Source organism: Ascidia mentula, chromosome 3 (assembly GCF_947561715.1).
Source record: "Ascidia mentula chromosome 3, kaAscMent1.1, whole genome shotgun sequence".
Taxonomy (NCBI): Eukaryota; Metazoa; Chordata; class Ascidiacea; order Phlebobranchia; family Ascidiidae; genus Ascidia; species Ascidia mentula.
Genome location: NC_138568.1, coordinates 17,409,930 through 17,433,838, shown reverse-complemented (window position 1 = coordinate 17,433,838; position 23,909 = coordinate 17,409,930). Strand labels below are relative to the sequence as shown.

The following is a 23,909-nucleotide window of genomic DNA, read 5'->3' as shown; positions in this document are numbered from 1 at the left end:
ACTGACATCAATTTTGGTTGTTTGTTGCTAATGTTGTCAGTGGCGTGTTGCACAGCGCTGGGTATAAAACATGATTGTAAATGATTTTGTGACATATAAATAAAAATTGCTTTTGGTGCGTAATGGAATTGTGCTGTATTAGTTGTTATGTCGAGGGTTTGGAAAGGAGTACATCCAATCTACGGAAACTGAATCACACCACAAACGATGTGGTTTTAGCACAATAACAAATGCTCTTATTTCTTCCACTAATGATAAGCTAAACTTAACAAAGCACATACTTCAGACATCAACTATTTTTATCACTCCGCGAAAACGCACGCTTCGTTTGTGGATAGCACACTGGAATGCTGTCGCGTGCCACCGATTGTGAAACACTGCCCCTAAAGTTGTCGCATGTCTAGCGGAGCGTAACATTTCAATTCCAGGCGTTATCAGGCCAACCGCGACTCACATGGGAGCAACAAACAGAAATAGAAACACAATCAGATGCGACGACGTCAGGTTTTTGTTGTCAATGTAGCGTGAGAAACACAACCTTGGTGTTTTATGTTAAACAGGGATTGCGACACATGACCAATAATGAACGGAATAAAGTTTGAAATTGATTGGCGACCATTTCTTGTTTTTAGGCTCAAAATAAAATACACCCAGCGAGTAAGACCGGCTTCCCTTACTAAATGGCATAAACAGTTGCCAATTAAGAATGCGTCGTATCGAAATATTTTTCCCACCACCAGCCTCTATATCATGTGTCATCTTGTTAACTTTCTGTTATTGTTATTCTTTATCCTTGTTCTCAAACAGGTTCCTTGTATCTTTATTCAAACATGATGTCATATGATGATGATGACCCTGCTATAATTAATTCGGAAAGCAGTTTTCCTTGGCAAACTTTTCCCAATGCAATATCGACTATGTAGATATACATGTTAGATCAAGTCTATCCGGGTAGTTGTTATCTTATCAATTGATTTCCACCCGATCTCGTAATCACAAGACCTCAAGATAACAATACCACACACCCACACCCTTTTATGATAATTTGTATTTCATGATGTTTCAAAGCGACATAGAGGAACGTGGATAAACAAGTAACTTACATAACACAACCAGAAGCACTAAAGAGGAAACAAGGAGATAAACAAACCATGTCGGGAACATCTTTTCACGAAACAAACAAATCATTTTACCAACAACAAAACTCACAACGAGGGTCGGCAACCTACGGTTTGCCCTGCAATATCATTCGGCCGCAACCTTTTTACAAATTGTAGTAACGACTCGTCGAGTGCGGTTATAATTTAGTTAAGATAATCTAAATAAAATTACACAATGTTTAACAAAACAAAAAAAAAACAGTACAGAGAATAAGATTGTCAGCGGGAAGAATAACACGGCCCGCTGATACATTGCAGAGTTGGGGTCGTTCCGCGGCTAAACAAGATCGATTCTTTATCCACAATAAACGTTTCATATTTCCGCAGAGGTGCGTGGATAGATTGGACCAGAATTGAAATTTTTAAATCACATTAAGTAGAAAATTCTGTCAGCATGCATATCCTGGCGACATCACTGTCAGACCAAGCCTTCTCGTTAATTATGACCAAAAGCGGTATTTAATCGGCAACGACGTTTTGTTTCTTAAATAGGCAATAGCACGTTTCTATCGTCCAGAGCAGTGCAGAGTATCATAATCATCATCCTCACATCGTTCCTCTCCCATGCGACTGTAAACTTCGTCGCGTGGTTGCGCCAGAGAGTCGGGTTCGTTTTTATTCTTTCGTGGTTTAGCGGTCGCGTAAGTCGGTTCATCAGGGTCGCCGTTGGCTTCTTCTGCTCGAGAAATGAAATACGTGAATGTCTGAACACTGTTGCGGTTATTCCCCAAACATAAATAAAGACAGAAATCATATTCTCACCAGCATCATTTCCGGTTCTCACTTTATTGAAATTCCTCGGTTTGTCAGATCTGTTTACATCAAAACTTTGCTTATTTTCTCTTAAATGTCTGATTGTTGCAATAAAATATCGTAAATATCCCGACGAGAGAAGTGTCCAATAAGTTGTGTAGATTTCTTAGGTTGGTGCCGTTTTATACGGACAGTTACACAAATTTTAACTGAATCGATATTTGTATTAAATTATATCCGTTCACCTCTTCTTCCTCCACATCACAAAAGTTATTGCTGCAAGTAATATTAGAACTGGAATGGAAACTCCAACTGTGACTCCGACCACGGTTGAATTGTTGGGTCGTAGATTCGAACCTGCATCTTACCATGTATTGGTTGTGTAAGTGGGATGAAAAGTTATCCAATTATTAAAAGCAAGTTTAGGTTATTGATCCGACTTCTTTTTCAACAAACGACTTCCAATTGTTTTTTCATCATAAACATGCTCCTAATGTCATATTTTTGTTGCTAACAAACCTTATGCCGAAAACAGGAATGCATTATCTTAAGACCTTTTTACATCGGCAGTGTACACTAACACAATGTTACTGTTATCTGATGTGTAAATTTTCACTAACTTTCCGTTGTTGAAATATAATCCGTGGTGTTGCTTGTGGTTTCCGCAGTTGATGTCTTCGAAGTTGTGGTTGATTTTGTTGACGAGGTCTTGGGTTTAGTGGTGGTTGTGGAGGTCGTGGGTAGGGTGGGAGCTAGGGGGGAATGAAAGCAGAAACAAGTTGATGTTTTACGGACACAGAACAGTGTAAGGTTCCTTTAATGTTGTCTGCTTATACATATGTGCGATTACGTGTTCGGAAAGACATTGGTTTGACTGTTAAAAAGCAAAAACTACTCGCATACACAATTATACTTTACCGCAAATCTGCTTCTTATTTACGAACCGCCATTGTTTGCAAAGACTCAAAATAATTTACGATTTAATGCTCAACACTCCGCATACCTTTTATGATACGTTGACAAATATATTTCGAAGTAACATTGCATTCCGTACTTCTCCACTTGTATGTTGAATCAGGTGAAGTTAATGAACCCATTATCACACAATACTTTGCTCCTGTTGCGATCGGTTCCCCTGTTCCCCACTGTCCCTCCTTATCAATATTTGATTCATCCGTCCACTTATAGATGTGTGTTCCTGCAGCTCGTGTTGCTCCGATGTAGAACGAGTATAGTGGAGCTTGCAAGGAAGAAACAGTGTTACCATGATGTGACAAGTTTTGTATTCCCGGTGCTGCCTAAAAGATACCGAAGCTACACTGGACATACATATTTTTAAATTTTATTCTGACTCGCTGCATCTCAATCTAAATTTACCAAAATATCACAAATAGTTATATATACCCAACCTCACCGCCCTTAATATGTACTCGTGTTTTTTGAAGCGGAAAAACTTCAACTACAAAACAGTATGCGATAAAATTGTATGAGCACTGGAACTGATTGTTGATGTTCTGTTATTTGTGACATACTAATTTACCAAGAGTCATCCGGACTTGGGTGACAAACTTTACTCACCTGTTGCTGTTCTAATCTTTTCTACGAGATAGTCAAATATAATTGTTGTTTTTACATCGGCGAGACCCCCTTCCTTTTCATTGCATGCTGTTTCAGCTTCTGTGTATGAGTTAACTTGGGGCCCAATTAAATATTCCTTGTGAGCATCCAACTTGTACCAAGTTTGTGCAAAGCAACAGGGAAGAAAAAGTAAACAAACCACAACTCTAAACTTCATGATCTCTGGTAGGATACAAAAAATATTTTGCTTCGCACAAAATTGAATTAAGGTTATGCAAATGGAAGTTGAAATCAACCAAATTCTTATTCATGGATTGTTTACAAAGAAATGCGGTTAAAAATCAGTATTATGCAACAGCACAATCCTTAAAATTTAACAGGAAGCCAAGTTTAAATAACATTTTTTAATCCAACGGTAAATTATCAAACGCAAAATATGTCATTCCTTTCTCTGCATATAACATACAACCAACTCTCAACATACTACTAACCCACACAGTCAACTAATTCAGTAACACAAGACACCGTTGCACGGATGTGGCTCTGTGTTCATTACACGTAGGAGTTCTATATCCAGGCTCGCCTGCACAGAAATCCTACTGCTGTTTTCTAGCTTTCTTGCCTTTGCTCGAACATGGTTCGCTGCTAATCACTATAGTAACCCATTGTCATCAGATCGACTTGCTCTCGCAGTCCTAGAACAACCTTCATAATCTTCCATTGGTGAAGGTGAAACTTCAACGGTTTTCCTGAACACAAAATTGCATGATCTTTGTTTTTATTATTAATGAAGGCATAGAGTCATAATACTATCATTGTGCCGCAGACAATAATGTAGAGTATTTCGGCTTATCAGTTCTCATCAATCCTATTAGTGAATGAGACCATATATGTCGAATCAATGCACACCACTGTCTGCAGCTCAATATTTTTCCTTTATTTTCAGTTCTTTCACCTGTCTTAAGTGTCCACGTGTTGTGACATGCCGCGCTTAATGGTTCAGGGAACTAAATAACCACATGTCGAATTTAAATCCTATCAGATGATTATAGTTATTGGACAATGAGATAACTCTCTATTTTAAAAACTACATCAGGAGGCGTTCAGGTGACCTTCTGTTATTTGCTGATGATTGTTTTCACCAAATAAACCAAGTTGTGAATCAACAGTCGTGGTAGAATGCGTCACTTGGTTAGTGTCGCGTCATAAAGACCTGCGTAGGCGTTTTCTTCTGCACCTATGCAACCATGTGATATTTCTATATTCTTTGTGCACCAATATAGCTATTGTGACGTGACGTATCTACGTCATTGTTTTACCTACTTGCTTCCGTGTTATAATTTTGTGCGCGTAATCTTGTGTGGTGAAGGTGGTCTAGAGTTGAGTAATGTTAAGTGCAATTTATTTGTGGTGAGGATTTTTGTGCAAAAAATGCGTTTTTAGAGATCACATGCAATTATTGGTGAAACAACATAGTATTTGCAGTTGAAATTATTCAGTGTCAAGTGGTTATCCAAGCTCCTTTCTGCGTCGAAATCCTGCATCCCTACCTAAATGCAACAAAGGTCCCTCCGTGCGTGTGGTTGTTATGTTATATTTTCCAGGACTTTCAGAGACCTTAAAGAGACTGCTGGAGGATTTTTCCATCCTGGTGTATACGAGCGTCCTTCAGTTACATTACGCTCCTTGGTCTCTCATCCCAAAGATCGCGCTGGAGGTGCGCTAGATGCTAGAGGTGTGATATACCGCATCCTCTGTGGAGAATGTTAGAAGGTGCATATTGGAGAAACGGGTCGCGCCTTACGAACACGATTAAAGGAACATTAATGGGATGACGTCAAGCCCAAGAAAGTTGCAGGAACGGCACTGTCGCAACATGTGGCAGAAACAGGAGATGTAGTTAATTTTGAAGATACAATAATTCGGGACAGGGAAAAGGACAGGTACAAGAGAATGTTCATTGAGTCTGTGCATATAAATGCACATGAATCTGCGCTGATTGATAAGAGGGAAACCTTTTTCCACACGTTTATCGTAATTTGATAAACGGTCTGTGTACGCCCCATGATTGAACCGGATGGTCATGCGCACCTCAGGGCACTGTGCTGTAGACCCCGGTATCGTTCCTTGTTGGCGCGCATTTTCAATTCTTTGTGCTCCCCTCCCCGTTTTTTTTTAGCTTTTTCGTGCTTCTTTCGCCATTTTGCCTGTTTTCAGGCGTTTCTGTTTATCGCCGTGTTGGCGCTTTACTTCACTTGTCCTGATGAAGGTCAGTTGAATAACGACAGAAACGTCGTCCAAACAAGTTTTTCTTTTTGCCAGAAGAGCCATAAATTACTAAGTACTCGTACTCGTATGTGACGATGTCATTTATACGAAGTTACCATTTCTGTATGCTATGCAATCAAAGATTGCACTGACGAAGATCGACTTGTGCCACTCTTTTGTGAGTAATTTTGGAAAATAGACAAGTAAAGATTTTCCTTTTGGGACCACCAAGCAGAACAGGCTGATTTCTGTGGCCCCCGTGGCATTTTCTCGTGATGAAAACAGTTTTGTGTTTGTTTTACGCAGAGGTCTGAAGAACGTCGGTCTGCGCTTCGGTCTGTGAGGTCTGCAGAACAAAAGAAAAAGAAGTAAAAAGATTGTCATGTCTGGGCGTCATTTACTTTGGCAACCTTTGACCATTTTCTTAACAAACAAACAAAGTTAGAGCTTGTGTTTCGGAGAAGAGCAGAAAAAAACTACTGCTGTTCACGGAAAACTAAATATAGCTTTGTAAACATAGGGTATTTGTTTCCATACAACTTGATATGTTTTTATGCCCAAAACAATTCCTGTGGCTTTATGACCCATGAAGGTCCACTAGTACTATTCAAAGGGGAAAAAATTGATTGCTGCTGCATTGGATAAAGAACAGCAAGGTTCTGAGGAGCCTCCAGGAGGATCTTATTTCCGAAAGGATAGCACAAACAGTCCCAGGGGGGTGGCAAAGCAACTTTCCTGTGACAATTTATTTCGCCCGTGCATAGAAAAGAGTTGGGGCCAACATTGAATAGCAAATATAGGATGAGGATTTTGTAACTATTTTTTTAACAAAACCAACATACATTATTCGCAGCCTTTATGGCTAAAATAATGTCCGACGAGGGGCAAAATGCCCTATGGGCGCTTTCAATAAATATTTGACCTTACTGCATCACCGGTTGCTTTGTTACGTAACGACTTTCTTTATGGCAAAGAAGTACAAGACGGGTACTCCCTACGAGTAAAACTGTTTTAATAGAAATACTGATATGCAGTCTTAACGTAAGTTAGGGTAACGGTCAAAGTTCTGGAAAGCCTAACGGTCAAAGTTCTGGTGCACAATGAACGGAACGTTTATTGAATCTGAGTAAGTTATATGGTTGAAAAAAGCGGTATAATACTCATACCATTATCTATAATTGACCATCTCGATAACTAAAAGTAAAACAAATTGAAAAATGATAGATAACGGTCGAGGTAAAGAAATCTTTGATTTACGTCGTTTGATCTACGTAACATGAAATACCTATCCTGAGGTGTAGCAGCAGTCGGGCGTGTCAGACAAACCTTGTATTTAACCGACGCGACAAAAATAGAAACACAATCAGATGCGATGACGTGTTTCTAATTTTGTCGCGTCGATTAAATACAAGGTGTCGCGTTTTTGTTGTCAACGTAGCGTTAGAAACACACCCTTTGTGTTTTCTGTTAAAAGCAGAGATTGCGCCACCACATGACTAATACAGACCTGAGTAATGCTTGAAATTGATTGTTGGCTATTTCTTGTGTTTAGGCTCAAAATAAAATACACCCAGCGATGCACATAGGAAATCCCACATAAAACTGGAAATAAATGCATGGCATCTGTCTATTGAGCAGTGACAGAAAAAAAGCTCTTCAATTGCCTGACTTTTTGGGCAATATCCGTCATCTGTATGTTTCCATCCATGTTGGAAGCTAGTGTCCTGAAAATATTAAAACAGTTGCCAATTAACGTCGATTTTACGGCACGTGATTTTGTGTTTAAATTCTCACGCCTTTTGTATTAACTTGAGCACTGGATGATGCACAAATTATATTATAACGATACTAACCGCTGGACGAGTTCTTTCGCCACGTTGTAGCGTCGCTCGTATTTGTCAATTCTGTTATTGAAGTCAGCACAGGAGAAATGAAGACCAAATATCTTCTCTAAATATTGACTTTCTCCTGCCTCAATGGCAAAGACGATACATGCTGCGATGGGTATGTGCTTCAAACGCGGATGGTTTCGATGCAAACGCACCAAAGGCTTTGCTATTTCATTGGCCAATCCGTACAAGATATGACGATACAACACGCCAATGTCAGCAAATGGTTTAGTCCAGTTTTGACGGAACTCCGTCGCAAAGTTTTGTCGAATATTGAGCAGATCGTTTTCCTCATATTCAGTACGACCTTTCTCGCGCCAATGAGCACACTTCGTGTCACAAAAGAGTTTGTGCCAATACGCTCTGTGCTTGTCATTCTGCTTTGGACAAGTGTATGTTTCCAACTGCGTTTCGTCAAACATGAATATCACTGCATCTATTTCTCCATTTAGAAGCAAGGCAACGCACAATCCGGGTTTGAATGTGGATTCATCACCAAATGCGGCAACAATTTGTCGGACCAACTGGTTCGAATTAACAATAGACACCTCGTAAGATTTGCAGGTAAGGTCTTGGAAACTACAGGACCTTTTTCCTTGTTTTTTAAGTTCCCCAATTCTTTTGCAAACCTTTTCCTTTAATCTGCCACCAAATCCCCTCGTGTCCCACAGTTCATTTGTGTTTGGAAATTCTTCATCTGAAATTATGCAGGACAACTCCTTCAAAGCTTCGTCGATCTGGCAAGACATTTTCAATAAATGTAGTTTTCATACAAATTATTCAAAATAACAGCAGTTCAGACGTTTGTTCATGAAACAGTGATTGAAGTCCATTGTGGTTCTCCATATATAACTATACTCGTGGTTACCTGTAGGGACTTTCCCTACTGGTACAAAAAGTCCACGAATCTTTACTAAATATTTGTATTGCGTGTTTCGTGTTTCGTTCAAACCCAAGTATCCAAGTCAGTGAGTGGCTCTCGACCTGTGCGTCGTCCTGGTGCGTCTTGTGGACTTTCAAACTGAAAACGAATTTTTTCAGAAAAAATGGAGGCAAATGTGACGTTTAATCAACGTTAATGAAACGAGAATGAAAGGACTGACCCATTCTGTTGTTAACATTGTCATGTTTGAAAAACATTTCGCCAAGAACTTATGTCATCATCAGTTTAAATGACGCGGTTGGCAAAACGCAAAAGTACACAATAAACGACATGAAACGCAAAAAAACATTGAACATTGAATAGAAATAGTGGTGCAGAAGTCCCGTCCACATTAAGTTGTGGTTGTTGCTGTTGTATGGACAGCGACTCCATCAGCAGGAGACGATACATGTCTCTCGCCAACGCAAGGATTTGTGGCTCACTAAACTTAACCTTGTGAGTCGGGTGGTCAAGTAGGTGTTTGCACACTTCGGCTTTGGCGATCGTTTGTGTTTAGCGATGCGCGTGTACAAGTTTCTGAATGTCTGTCCAATGTAGGATTGTCCACATGAACAGTATTGGCCAGTCTTTTTATTCTTAGAATTATAATCAACCTTCTTCGGTTAAAAATGACGGTAAATAATGCTATATTTGTAAGTTAGCGTGTCCCACCGATGAATATATTCAAGTACGTCGCACGCAAAATATTGGTGAAGAGTACTGTTTCAAGTCAATGAAGTCGCACATATTGGAACAATATCGTCGTGCTTTGACGCCAACAAACAAACACTGGCGGTGTCGCAATATGATGCGATTGGTATTTGTTTATCGAAGTTAAACAAAAATGGAGCAACAAACTGAACAGCAAGGAAATGAAATTGTGTATTTGATTTGTGTCGAAACCCGGCTCTACCTGACAAAATTCTTCTCTCTGTTGGGTTTTCAAATGAAACAACGTAATTTAACTCAATGTAATTTAAAGAGGAGTATACGTAAGGCATCATCTGAAGTATTGAATTATCAAAAGTCGTGATTTAGGTTAAAAAAAGAGTTCACAAGGTCTCTTAAACCTCAATATTTGCCGTTACTTGCAGTCATTGTTATTTGCGTAGCATGTGTTGTCAGCAAAATGAAATCTACAATAATCGGTCTCAGCGGAAAATAATCAACAGTTTTTTGCGAAACAACAGACAGACACTGAAGAAAACGCGAAAACGACATTGGTAAATGCTATATCCCTGGTGTAACCAGGCGATTTGATCAAATTGTGTGATTTCACTTCTCCTGTTAACACCATATATAATTAAGTGTTAGCCTATTTTTTTGTGAACAAAATAACTAACAGCGGTAGAGATGTTGCAAAACCTTCAAATGCGACCATATTGTTTAAATTTAAGTCATGAAGCAAACCCTTGTTGAAATTTCGATAACGGGCCTCATTGAAACAAGCAAAGTAAGCTCCTCCATATTCACAAGAACAATCACTGTGCAAATGATAAGAAATGTTTCCCAGTGCTTTACAACAATTTCTTGCAACTTTTGTTTCCCGCGTTTTTTCAACTAAATCACGTGATTTTACAAGCAGTGTTAGTAGCCCTTTGTTTTGTGCTTTTGCGGTTCTAAACGCTTGGTTGTGTGCTGCACCGTTACCTATGACATCCATGAGAAATCCTTGCCGAATAGCAGGCGAAAAGGTAAATAAAATTTACGTTGAATTATGCCAGAGGATCAAATGAATAAAATAGATTTAATACGATGTTCTATATACAAACAGAAACAAAGAAGTTGTAACATTTTCGTACGTATTAATTGTAGAGTAAACAAACTAAGCAGATTTTCACAAATTGCATCTCTGAAAAACGCAATGACAGAGTGTCATCACAAGAATAAACAGTCAGTATCTTTTATTTAAGCGAGCACACAACACAACGAACTTCCCATCCGTTAACATAAGGCTCACAAGGCAGGTTATGGGGACAGTTGGCTTCCACCACGTACAAACCTGCACCACCTTGATCACCTTGAGTTGATGGAACAGCTTGTGGTTGGCCATCGACGCAAATAAACTGATTAGTTTGCTTCGCATTGTGTGCATTGGTGAGGATATAGCCTGTGTATTCCACATTCCATCCATTGGGGCATGTTTCTCGACTTGGAATCATCAGCTAAAGTTGTACGGCACATTTTCTGAGGGGTTGTAAATGTTTTTCGGTATACATTATCTGGTTTGCTGATAATCTAAATTCCATGGTGGGGTTTAACGCGCAAGCAAAATACTTTGATACTATTGGCCAATGCACTCGTATTACATCGTAACGTTTCTGTTTTCGCAGAGCTGCAGACAGGGTGTGTGCACGCACTGTTTCGATCTAAAAGATCTCAACAGTGCAGCTGTTGACAGTGGCATTGTGCTAGCTTTTACACTAACGGGCACACTAATTTCCACTTAGTGGTACCTTTCGGTGAACGTCGATCCATTGGGTACCTTATACTGAGTACCAAACAACAGAGACGAATGGCCATGGCCAAACACACTTTTACACTAGCATGGCCAAACGGATCTGATTGGCAACCCATAGTGCTAAGGCAAAACCACCAATGCAAAATATGTGCAAAAAAGCCATAATATTGGAGAGCTGTAATCAGGGTGTGTACACGCACTGTTTCGACCTGTAAGGTCTCATCAGTGCTGCTGTTGACAGTGGTGCGTGTACTCACCCTGTCTGCAGCTCTCCAAAATTATGGTTTCTGTTTTCATTCTATTCTCGCAAAACAATTAACTTGTAGAGCTATAGATTATATATTACTTACTTGTGTTTGACTTTTGACCAAGCAAACTGCACAGGGAACGCCCTGGTACAGCAATGCACCCTCCTCGATTAAAGATAAATCAAATAGTGGATATCTGTTTGGACCATCCCGGTACTCAACACCATATATATAAGACGGGCCTTAATAATGTATATAAAATAATACAAAAAATATACTAGTACTGATATATTCGTTGTCCAGCCTTGTTAAACTAACCTTGTTGTCCGGTTATATAACGTCCTTCTGTGTAGGAAACGTTTTCGTGCAAGCAGAGAAAGTTTGAAGCGCCGCCTGTGTGACTATAAGCAGCCCCTCCCGCATAACCTACAATAAATATTTTATATACATGGTATAGCATATATGCGTAACCAACATTTCCACAAAAAAGGTTATTTTTTTACTTTTGTCTTTTAGATTTTTGCAATTCATTACGTTCCATCTCTGTTCTGTTTCCTACCCCGATAAACAAGACTTGTTTCTTCTTTCTGAGGACAATCTCGCCTTCCCCAACGAACATATGTTGTGGCAGCTGTAATTTAAATTGAAGACCGAATTGTATGAAACAGTCACCAGTGAATATGATCTGTTTTAATGAATGAAAGAATATACGCATTGTAATATAGGCCAATATTTTTTTTTGATAAAATGTAATTTGCATTTTTTTAAACGTATTCGTTATGGCCCCCATGCACTGAAATAATTGATAAATATCACCATCAACTATAAAAAAAATACCATTTTAAAATAAGTTTACCTGTGACAGATAAAGTTGAAACTGGCAGATCTTCCTCCTGGACACAATAGTATTAATCTAACCATCATTAAACGTCACAAACAAAACTTACCGCAGATCTTCTATGTATAGAATGTTCCTTTCCTTCATGAAATTTGCTCAAGGAAAATCGGTTCTCTAAACTGTGTCCAAAAAATGTTCATTGAATTTTTCAGAAGCACAGTTCAAATTTTCTTGAAACTGTTAACTTGGGCCTTTATTAAAAGTAAGTATTGGATTCTGAATGGCCGATAACTTTCAATCTCCATGTCGTGAATGAGATATTTAGGGAAAAATGGCGCATTGCCGTATTTATTAACATTTGTAACACTTAAAGTTATTCTTTCATAAGTCTATCTCATGTTAATCTGCAAGATTTCCGCAAACTCAAAAAACAGAGAAACAAATGGGGTTTAATTAGCGACGACAAAAACATTGCAGAAATCCTTACCGGTTTTTCCTTACGCATAATTCTTTCGATAATTGATCTTACCGATTTAAATGGACGAAAGCTTGATGAAGAAAGCTCGCAGCACAAATCGCCACAATCAGAAGCAGAAACGATCCAAAAAGGAACGATCCCTTTGCCAACTCAGTCCTTTTGTTTCTGTAGCTTTGTAAACGCATGCTTTTCTCCATACCCTTGCTAGGACAAATGCTAGCTAATTCAACTCTTTAGCTATATTTATGTATACTTGTTTGCGTGCAACATGTTGTTAACACATAGTAGACGGATCTTTAATAAACAGCAAGAACCTTTAACGTTTTTGTACCACGTTATATGTCTTCGTGCGCCACATGCTTCGTAGATAACACGAATCGTATATGCATGGGCGTTAAAACGTCAACACTTTTTTCAATTGCTCAAATTCGCAGTTGTTCATTTAACTATTGTGTAAACCGGAAATAGTTTAAAACTGAGGAAAATGTCATAAACACCAAAGGAATCAATCTGTTCTGCTTGGTGGTTTCGACTGATGTCCTCTCCGGTATAATATCCAAAGTTTACCAACAAAGAGTCGATCAGCGTATTTTACGCCTTTGCAGACGATCTGCAATGCGTAAAAGACTACTTTGTTGACGCGAATGCAGTGCTGTTGTTTTGTTACGTTCTACGATGACGTCATACCGACCGAGTGTAAATCGTTTTTATATTTTAAAACATCCGTGAAGTCAGAATTAAAACCAATTCGGAAAACCAACTCACATTTAGACTTTACAGTCAAGTAATGGAAATAAAAAAATCGCCTAAATATTCTTTCAGAAAACAACAAAGTTGAGTTTTTGAATTTATCTCCGCTTTAAACAATCTTTTGAACAGGGTGATCTTTGCTTATAGCTGTGGTTTAGCCTTTATTGCTAGCATAGATTTTTTTCTTTCGCTGTCATAATACGCGTAAAAACAAAAAAGCTGAGGTTTTATGTACAATGAGAAACATATATGTAAGGTTTTCGATTACAAACAAAACATCTATATTGGAAAATCGTTTTTTTTTTCATCGGTGCGTGTTCTCAATTACCGGTTCATTTTTCTGTCGTGGCTTAAAATACGAATGATGTGGGAAGAGTTTGAGTTAGGAAAATCTGCCAACTGAAAAAGTTTTACACGTAATATATTTAATAAACTATAAGTTAATTTCTGAACTATAGACATAGTAGAGTTATCATTATTATATTAACAGTCGACATAACGAATAACACCCGAATGTATGGAATCGCAAAGAAGTTTGCTCAAAAGTTTTTGCCGAAACGTCCTTCAAATAAATAAAAAATAAAATAAAAAAATATGGGCCGGTTTCTTTTTTTCTTTATCGTTATGTTGTTAATGATATATATTTATTTTGACTACGTTTTCGGCATCGTCAGTATCACTGAAAACCCTTTTTGAAACAAGAAAAAAAAAAAAAATACAAACACTGACATGAAGATAAGGACTGCACACTTGTATCCACCCTGTCACCGGCTGCAGACTTGTAAAAAGTGAACCGAAAAATATATCTGGCAACTTCTGAAACTAGTAAAAAAGCAAGTCAGAAGAAAACCCATTCCACTTCGGCACAACTTAACAGGTTGGAACTACAAGTTTTTTGTGGCCACTTGTCTTCTATGGGGCTCCCAGTACTTTAGCTATTAAAAAAAAGTTTTTCGTGCGATGGAATGGCCAGCACCGGACCGCTTTGAATGCTGGAAAAGACAGAGGGAACACTGACAGAGTTGCGCTCCTACAACAGTTCACCACAAAACATAAATACTCCCTGTGTCGCCACACGTGACCTTTGTTGAACAACCGACTGCCAAGCCTTTGGACATTTATAAAGATAAGTTGTACCACAAAATAAATGTTACGGTTGAAAGGCTTGGTTTTATACCACGTGTAAAATAGTTGTTTCAGTGCAGTGTTTTATATAACTTCGGGAAATAACCGAAAAAATGGTGATAACACCTGTTCTGTGTTTTATAACAGCTGACAGGAATTTTTTCGACCCATGTTTAGATTACCTCGCAGTTGTAGTGCTTTCATCCTTTTTTTTCTTTTCTGACTCGCTGTTTTCACTAATTTCATAAAATCTTGCCAGATCTATTTGTGTTTTCACGTTTTCACTAGTCTGCAGCAACTGACTGGATGGATACAAGTTGGCAGTCCTTATCTTCATGTCAGTGTTCGGATTCTTTCACTTATTTTGTACCAAAACGCGTTGTTTTTACACTTATTCTGACGATGCGAATTGTAAGCGAAATAAATATATCAGTAACAACATAACGAAAAATGACTTACATTTTTTTTCATACAAAACTTGTTGAAAAGACAGATACCAAGTCTTTGTTGCCCATAAGACTGTTGAGAGATTTTCCTATACACATTTTAATGGTTTTGTCTAATGCTGCTAAGTTTGTTCTTTTGAGGCTCTTTGTTGGTCAGATTTTCTTCTTTTTAAACTTTTTCGATGGAAAAGTTTACATTTTTTTAGTGTGTCACCGCAGAATGTCAGCAAGCTCAAGGCTTAGATTGTCAGGAAATGTGAACTTAAATTTCAGGACAACAATGTTTTAAAGCAATATTACATGAACAAATTGTGTATTGCAAGTATAATCTAAAAATTTTGTTGCAACTTTGCAACTGCTGTAGTAGCAACAATGCTGTCTTGTGTCCTAGACGATCATTGCCAACATCAAATCTTCGTGTCAAAATTGCAAAGCGCTCACTGATTTTTGCTGGTTTCTCTCAAATCCCTTGTTGTTTACGTCAGTAAATCGTGCTTCCCCAAAACGTATTTTGTTGAAATACAACACGAAAATTGGGCACGGTGCATCAATCATTTCGACGATTTTCAAGGAAATTTGGAACGGTTTATTGTTTGTTGATCAAAAGCAGCACGTTTTAGGGCATTTTTTAAGCAACGCTACAAAGCAATTGTTGAATAAGGGCATTATTTCAGATCATGGATAGCTTTGGTGTTTCAGTGTGTGAAACACGCAACAATGGAAAGAGCTATGCGTTTGCAAAGTTACAAGGTTCCAGGGCGCAAACTTGCCAAAGGATCGTTTCTGTTTGGATCGTTTCTACTTCTGATTGTGGCGATTTGTGCTGCGAGCTTCCTTCACCAAGCTTTCGCCCATTTAAACCGGTAAGATCAATTATCGAAAGAATTGTGCGTTAAAACTTGATGTTTCCTGGACATTTTTTGTTCACTCAAGTGCAATATAATTAGTTTCACTGTTTTTGTTTTAGTTTAGAAAACCACTTTGAGAACTCAAAACATTCGGTGAAATTGGAGCACGCCATTCACAAAAGATCCGCGGTAATTACCAATTTGATTGTTAATAGGATCAAATAATTGACTTAAATACACGTTTCAGGAAGAAGATCCACCATCAGTTCCAACCTTTACTGGATCAGGTACAAGTCAAGTTTGAATAATTTTAAAATGAATTTAGTGACACAGAAATTTATGCCGTTATAGCGTTGAGAAAATTGCACGTTTAATTTAACTTAATCAAAAACGAAGTCAAACAAAGAGTTTTGCATCCAAACTTACTATGATGATTTACGAACAATATTTTTGTAGTGGGTACAACATACGTTCGCTGGGGACGACGTGACTGCCCGAAAAAGGAAGGCACAAGTTTTATTTACCGAGGTAAATCACAGTGGGTAATATGCACAAACGTGACAAACGTTTTGCTAACAACTTAAAAGCAAACCAAACACAATTGTTTACGTTTTTGCGTAGGCTCCGCTGGAGGTCAGTATCATACGCACACTGGTGGTGGGTCTAATTTCTTGTGTCTACATGAAAATGTTTCATACACAGCCGGACATTATGTAACTGGCGTCCAAGGTTAGTATTATAGCAGATTTAAAACTATTTTTCCTTCTTTACATTCGTATTTTTAGGACCAGCTTACATTTATGGAGTCGAATACCTCGATGGTCCAAACAGATATCCACTATTTGATTTATCCTTAATCGAGGAGGGTGCCATGCAATACCAGGGCGTTCCCTGTGCAGTTTGTTTGGTCAACAGTCCAACCCAGGTATAAAGAAGAATTCTTTATTTGGACAACGACATTAACTTTGTGTTTACATGATACAAAAGGCACCGAATTTTTTCTTTAATGATTAGTTGATGATTCCAAGTCGGGATACATGCCCACAAGGATGGAATGTGGAATACACAGGCTATATCATGGCCAATGCACACAATGCGAAGCATACTAATCAGTTTATTTGCGTCGATGACCAACCTCAGGCTGTTCCATCCACACAAGGCAATCAGAACGGGGCTCAATTGTATGTTGTGGAGGCCGACTGTCCTTACAACTTGCCTTGTGAGCCTTATGTTGACGGATGGGAAATTCGTTGTGTTGTTTGCTCGCTTATATAACCAAAATAATCGACTCTTACAAACGCATTGTTATGCTTCATTTTACATGAATTGCGACATAAAAATATTGAAAACTGAAAATAGGCTTTGACCACCTGGTATCATAATGAATTATGAATCTGACGCTCTTCTGGTGGAGAACAACAAATATACACCTTTTGTTTAAAAAAGATTGTATTTTCTGACGTTTCGCCTGTACGTACGACTAGGCTTCTTCAGAGAATAAAACAAACACAGTAGCGAAGCGAACCAACAGGGCAAAGAAATTGAGCGACGAAAAAACAAAAGGGCGTAACAGCTAAAACACAGCGGGACATAATTCAATGGACAACATCGATCATGGGTCAAACGGCCAAACATGGGAAACAAAAGTCACGAATTGTTACGGGCGAAATTGCGGAACACGGGCGAAAGTACTTTTCCATCGTTCCGATTTAAAACATTCGGTAGCGAATTAATATAATAATTTTCCACAACCAACCGTTTTGCCAAAATTGTTTCTTGTTTTAATACTTTTGCTTCCTTCCAATTGATACGGTGGTCGGTGTCAAGCATGTGGGCACATAGGGCAGATTTATTGGGTTCCATATTGCGTGTGGCTGCCTTGTGTTCTTTAATACGGGACGTTAAATTGCGCTTAGTCTGGCCAATATACACAGTGTTACAATCAAGACAAGGGATTAAGTAAACTACCCCGGTCATTTGAAGCATGGGAATACGGTCTTTAGGTTTGGGAAACATGTTTTCTAAAGTGCATACCGGTTTCATGGCAACTTTTACGCCAGTGGCGTTGAGTATTCTTGATATCCGCTCAGAAACTCCCTGTACATATGGTATGGAAGTGAATGCTGTGTATGTTTGTGTGGGTTTGTTGTGTGTGTGGGGTGTGAGATTTAGGTTAGTGGGAAATTTGTTTAGTTTTAGAACGTTTCGAATGTGTTTGCGTTCAACCCTCCGAGTGTGTGGATCGGCAATATGTGTAATCGTTCTGTTATATAAGGTTCTGGCCACAGTGAGTTTTTGATGTTTCGGATGGTGTGAGGTGTATTGTAAGTAGCGGTTAGTGTGTGTAGGCTTGTAAAAAATGGAGGTGGTAAGTTTCCCGTCCGGGTTTGCAGTGACGTTTACGTCCAAAAATGACAGACTATGGTCATGTTGTGTTTCCCGGGTAAACTTAATGGAAGGTTCGATGCTGTTTATGTGGTTATGAAACCCTGCGACCTCGTCTTTTGCTATGATGACGTACGTGTCATCGACATAGCGGAGCCAAAGTCGCGGGGGTGTTTTGAAGGAAGCAAGAGCGGTTTGCTCAAGTTGTTCCATTATAATGTTGGCCAGAACCGGTGAAATGGGAGAGCCCATGGGGGTGCCAAAAATTTGTTGGTAAATGTCGTGTTTATATGTGAAAACAGTCGAGTCTAAGCACAACTGTAATGCCTCTTGGATGTGTGTTAACTTAAGATTGGTACGTTCATGTAGTGTTGTGTCTTGTTGTAGTTGGTCCAAGGATATTCTGAGCGCAACATCTGTCGGAATTGACGTAAACAGGCTAACGACATCAAACGATACTTGACACTCATGCGGAAGTAATTTATATTCAGAAATAATCTTTACAAACTCACTGGAATTTTTTACAGTAAAGTCAGTACTATTAACTAAAGGAAATAAAATTTAACTGATGAACTTAGATAGCTGGTAGGTTGGCGAGTTAACAAAAGAAACAATCGGTCTTAATGGAATACCTTCCTTATGGATTTTGGGTAACCCGTAGAACTTTGGGAGCACACCGTCGCTGCTGTGTAGTCTTCGATACTCCGGTTGGGATATGTAAATGTTAATTATTTCGGTCAAGTATCAAAGTTTGTCAAAGGTGAAAATGTTAGGAAAGGGGCGTTCTCAGTGCACAAATAAGGCAAAGATTCAATGATTGCACTAAGACGCATTTGATTAAATGAATTTTAATGTTTATGAAGTGAGTGTACCACATATTAAGTTAAGTTAGAATATATTAAGTTGGGTTAGTTTTTTTTCAGATTAGCTCAAAAAATTGCAATTTTTATAAAGCACGCTTTGTCGTCAATTTGAAAGAAGTATACGCCATTTCCTCACATAGCGTTAGATAACCTAAGAGTATATATTACGCGAAAACTTGTTCAATTAACCATGAAATACACATTTAATGTAAGTTCAATACAAATTGATAGCGCAAAAGTTTAATGCATAATATAAAGTTTTGGCGGCAGAACTTTAGATTTGATGTGACACCACCACAACTATCTCATTGAACACTTTTTTTTTGCAAAAGGATTTTGCAAAACCATGATAGGCGCTACCATCTTCGGGTAGTCTTGATCACAACTACAACGAATAAGAAAGAAAAAGCCTGCAAGTTTCTCCAAGTTAATCTGCAAGTCATACGATGTGTCGAATACCATTAAACCTAAGTGGTCCGACCAATGCACATATGACGAAACTAACATCAATCATTGGCAAAATGCCAACGGGGATGATATTATTTTGGATAATGTCCCCCAACGAGGACAGAAGCTTCCAAAGAGATCAAGTGGAAAACAACGTCATGGAAATCACGAAGGTTTTAGATGTTGCCCAGTGATGAGATGATGTTGGTCAGTAATTTTATCTAAAATGTCACCAAAGTAGTTATGTAACAAAAGTCCGTGATTGCTGAAAGCTAGAAATTTTATTCGACCAAGGGATCTATTCCAGAGGATACACATTCAATTCTAACAGGATAAAAAAATGTAGCCATTTAAAATGGAATCCCAGGAAATCATTTGTTGCGTGACCTTTTTCTTTGGTATATGCTCATCATCTGTCAGTATTCCGTAGTTGGTTTAAATCATTAGCTTCTAATTGTTAGAACACTTTTAGGCATTGTGTTTCAGGATCAAACACTAACTATATCACCTTTCTACAATCGATGCTTTTCATCTGTCCTTTTTTGAGAACCACATCAGACGTATGCACACATTCAGCGTCCATATCACCTAGGCCTCTGGGACTACTACTTTCGTGGTATGGGGACAAGCTGAAAAGAATGAACAGATACGGTTTGGTCTACTGTTCTCTGGTCTGTTGGTTAAATAAAAACGATTTCCGGTGATTTTGCTGTCACTGGAGGCATGCCAGGGTATAACCGAGCATATTAATCTGATTGGCAGCATTAACCAAGCGCCCGACCCGTATACCAAGAATAAAACCTGATCGGGTTAGCTGGCCAGGACATCCTGGGTTCAAATCCCGGTGTGGTTAAAAAAAAAAAAAAAAAAGATCATGGATATACCAACACAACTGTTGTGTGTTTGTTACTGTCAAACGCAAGGCTGTTACATCAGCCTTACGTATGAGACATCTCGCCAAAATCGCTGCTGATTCGGACGCTTGGTGAAAATATTCGCTTCGTAGACTTCGACAACAGCAGAATTAACGAACGGTTTTAACGCAACCATGCGGTCCAAGAACTATTCGAGCGGTTAGTATACTGTTACTACATGAACGTTGCAATAGTTGGATTTTGTGTCAATGAAAGTTCTGGAATTTAATGTCAAACTTCAATTTAAATACGTCAGTAGACAGAGTTTACCATGTTTTGCTTTCAACTAAGATGGACATAGGCAGATGGATGGGGATTACTAACGAAGTGAATACTCTTGTTATGATTGCAAAACAATAGATTGAAAAGTCTAGTACACGCATTCACAGCAAAGACAATGGAATAACCACGCCATAGATTGGGTTATCGTGTACTATCGAAGAGGCTACTGACGAATTTTGTAGTAATATCAGAAAATGAAGCTATAGAATTTGCAGAGTTGTGGGATAAGGAGAGTATTGGTGGTCCAGTTAAAGAAAAGGTTTTAAAAATGATCGAGAATTTAAAAACGAAAAAGAGGCATATTAGTTTCTCTTCGCTTAAGTGGAAGTCGCACGATGTGTCCAATGTGACACCTAACCAACTAATCCGGCAACTCATTGCTTTATTGAATGACGACTCTCTGTACAATCCTGGCATGTGTATTGCTTTGACTATAAGCGAGGAAGAAGATGCAGCCGTTGTGGTACTAAGCCCTGGTAGGCCTGAAATTCTTACCAGGCCAAAGAAGTCTAATGAAAGCAGGGGTCTTTGGGATCAACTGTTTTACGAAAGCAGGTGTGCTATTTGGAAAAACGAAGGTCTGGAGAATTATGACGTGGAAGACCTACAAAAAATTCGAGGAACGTTTAAAGCAAAGTTTCTTGACATGTGGTCTCAGCCAATTGTTGAGGTCGGCGAGCAATACCGCCACGTTCTGTATGGTTTGGTTTTCGAAATGGCAAAACCGTATTTTCGCAACCATAAAAAACATGACGAAATCAAACGCATTCCAACTGCTGCTTGCATTAAGTTCGCCATCGAGGCGGGAGACTGTCAACAATTGGAGAAAGTTTTCGGAGAACGAAATGCTACATTTCATCCCCGACAAGAAAAAGATTACAGATATGAAATGCGACGCGACAACGCCAAAGATATCATAAAATGGTAAAAATAGTGATTTTTTGGCACTTGATCTTTTTTCAAGGGAGTTGACCAATCTATGTATTTAACTATATTCCGGTTCCATGTATGCATAACACGATATAAATAAACACTAGATTGCAGTTTCATAAATTATTATATGACAAACGCTAATACAGTCATATTCTTTTAGTGTGTTGACTCCCAAAGAGGACGGAAGCTACAATAGGGAAGAAGTGGACGAAAAAGTTCAAGAAGTCAAGCAGTTTCTCAATGTTGCCTGATAGTTTCTATCAGAAATGATAGTTGTTATGTGCTTATGTTAGGTCCGTAATTGCTAATGGACACTTACTGTAAAGCTTAATAAGTAGCAAGTTTTATGCAAGCTGGAACAAACGACATGGTTTCATACTGTGTTATATGTGTTTTTGTTACATTGTATATTGTATCGCTGTGCCAAAAGTGTGCAAAGTTAATTTGGTTCGCCGTATTACTGTGTTGCGCACATAGATTATCGCTTAAAAACGAGACAGAATCGTTCTGAACTTGAATTTATATTTTTTCTGTACCTTTATTTGAAAGACAATCTAAGCTTTCTTGACACATTTGCTCAGAGTGCGTGTGACACGGTCAAGGTAACTTTGTGTAAAACTAAACGTACATCTACAACAAACATATTTTCAGATTTTCGGTTCTATGTAAACTAAAAATGTAGAAAACTGCACGTAAAGTAGCGGCGACCAAAAATCGTGAACCTTTTTCGCTGTAGCGAATTTGACGCCACACAACGCGCTCGCGTAAAAAAATGCATTGTTTACATAGGAGAAGGCGCCTTTGGCGGGTGATTGGCAGCATTGGTCAAGCGCCCGACCCATATACCAAGAAGAAAACCTGTTCAGTATTCGTGCCCAGATATCCCGGGTTCAAATCCCGGTGCGGTCAAAAAAAAAAAAGAGGTGGCGTCTTATATAGCAGATATCTAATAGTTTCAAACATAGGAGAATCCACGAATTACGTTACCTTTACATCATACAAAAATATGTCACTGTGACGTCACAAACCAAAGGCTTATATGCAACCACTCTATTCTGTACTTCGATAAGAAGGGGATGGTGCGTAATTTGGTGATTCCAACATTTTTAGTTACAAATTATATTGCAAAAAAAAATGTTAGTGGTTGATTGTGGCGAATTGATCAAATCATTTATGACGCGAACTAGTAGGCAACGCTACTGCCAGACAAAAAGTGGTACTATGACAGAATATAAATGTGTTGCACAATCAGCTAATTTGGTCGTTCTTTTCTCGGCGATCTTTTGCTGTGAGTGGACAAATCGACAATGCCTAATTGATGGTTTGTCTCTGTCGTGTTTTTTGTAGTTCATGCATCACGTTAGCGAGCATAAATGCTTTGACCACCAGAACACCCTGTCCCAGTAACTGTTTTAATCTCGCTTTCGAACGATTTCGTTTGCAACGGCATAAACGTAACTCGATCAGCTGGATTTCATGAACTAGTCGCCGTTTCAAGCAACTTGTTACTTCAAAAATGTTTTAAAGTTATGACCATCTCTTAGTTAATTATTGTTATGTTTTATTTTTCCGTGTCACATGAACTTTAAATCTACACCAGTTGTCAGTACCCAAACTTTTGGTTTTGGTTGCGAGATGAATGGTCTCTTTACACAACTCGTATAACGCAATAGGTTTATGCGACACTTTTTCTTTCATCAGTTCAATTTCTCCGTCTAATATTGGTTGTTGTAATGATGCAGGTTTTGCAGTTCTTTGCGGTTGATCTATTGCTTGTTGTCAATTAATTAGCTTCAGAATATAAAATTCCAATTTGTTTGTGAAATTTTGTCATTAATCGTCGTGCGTTAAGTACGTATTATAAATACATCTATTAACGGGTTTAATTGTAGCATTGAGTTAGATTTACGGCAGTGTTCCTTTCTGCACACGTTTCAATAAACGTCGCTACATGAATAAAACATTCGAAAAGGTGCAGTTTCTGAATCATGCCGGCTGATAATCAGGACGCTATTGCAAACCCTGTGACTGTGGAGTCGTTTGAAAACATTTTTTAAAACAGTCATGATTATTGGTTTGTCGTATGTTTGTGGCCATGCAGTGCGCTGCAATGGAATAGCACTCTTCCATGATTATACTGCCATGGTTAAATGTAAAGTAACATTTGCCATCAAAAGTGTTATGCGTTGCGCTGACACAAAAATTTTTATTCGTTAGATCACAGTGCATACAGAATTCAGATTTAATTTTGCAAAAGTTAGATGCGAAATTCGGCAAAACTACGAATGGCAATCATTCCTAAATATCTTACGTTGTTTCTA

The 23,909-nt window shown here is 38.5% G+C and overlaps 4 protein-coding genes across 4 annotated transcripts; 1 reads left to right on the top strand and 3 right to left on the bottom strand.

Moving 5' to 3' along the window:
* Nucleotides 1-1,116: 1,116 nt before the first annotated feature.
* Nucleotides 1,117-3,708, bottom strand: LOC145895817 (uncharacterized). Its single transcript, XM_082984600.1, has 6 exons — nucleotides 3,492-3,708; nucleotides 2,917-3,153; nucleotides 2,534-2,665; nucleotides 2,159-2,276; nucleotides 1,923-1,972; nucleotides 1,117-1,836 (listed from the first exon to the last, which is right to left on the bottom strand). The coding sequence occupies exons 1-6, from the start codon at nucleotides 3,706-3,708 to the stop codon at nucleotides 1,667-1,669; spliced, it is 924 nt and encodes a 307-aa protein (XP_082840726.1). The 3' UTR covers nucleotides 1,117-1,666.
* Nucleotides 3,709-10,474: 6,766 nt separating this feature from the next.
* Nucleotides 10,475-14,807, bottom strand: LOC145895816 (uncharacterized). Its single transcript, XM_082984599.1, has 7 exons — nucleotides 14,653-14,807; nucleotides 12,227-12,296; nucleotides 12,136-12,172; nucleotides 11,839-11,910; nucleotides 11,598-11,705; nucleotides 11,382-11,521; nucleotides 10,475-10,735 (listed from the first exon to the last, which is right to left on the bottom strand). Exons 1-7 carry the CDS (start codon nucleotides 14,805-14,807, stop codon nucleotides 10,475-10,477), a joined length of 843 nt encoding a protein of 280 aa, XP_082840725.1.
* An 826-nt stretch (nucleotides 14,808-15,633) lies between these two features.
* LOC145895815 (short-chain collagen C4-like) lies at nucleotides 15,634-17,039 on the top strand. The gene is made up of 7 exons (XM_082984598.1): nucleotides 15,634-15,779; nucleotides 15,884-15,953; nucleotides 16,012-16,051; nucleotides 16,221-16,292; nucleotides 16,386-16,493; nucleotides 16,550-16,689; nucleotides 16,779-17,039. The coding sequence occupies exons 1-7, from the start codon at nucleotides 15,634-15,636 to the stop codon at nucleotides 17,037-17,039; spliced, it is 837 nt and encodes a 278-aa protein (XP_082840724.1).
* Nucleotides 17,040-17,411: 372 nt separating this feature from the next.
* LOC145895814 (uncharacterized) lies at nucleotides 17,412-18,401 on the bottom strand. Its single transcript, XM_082984597.1, has one exon. The coding sequence runs from the start codon at nucleotides 18,399-18,401 to the stop codon at nucleotides 17,412-17,414; it is 990 nt and encodes a 329-aa protein (XP_082840723.1).
* Between the last annotated feature and the right edge of the window lie 5,508 nt (nucleotides 18,402-23,909).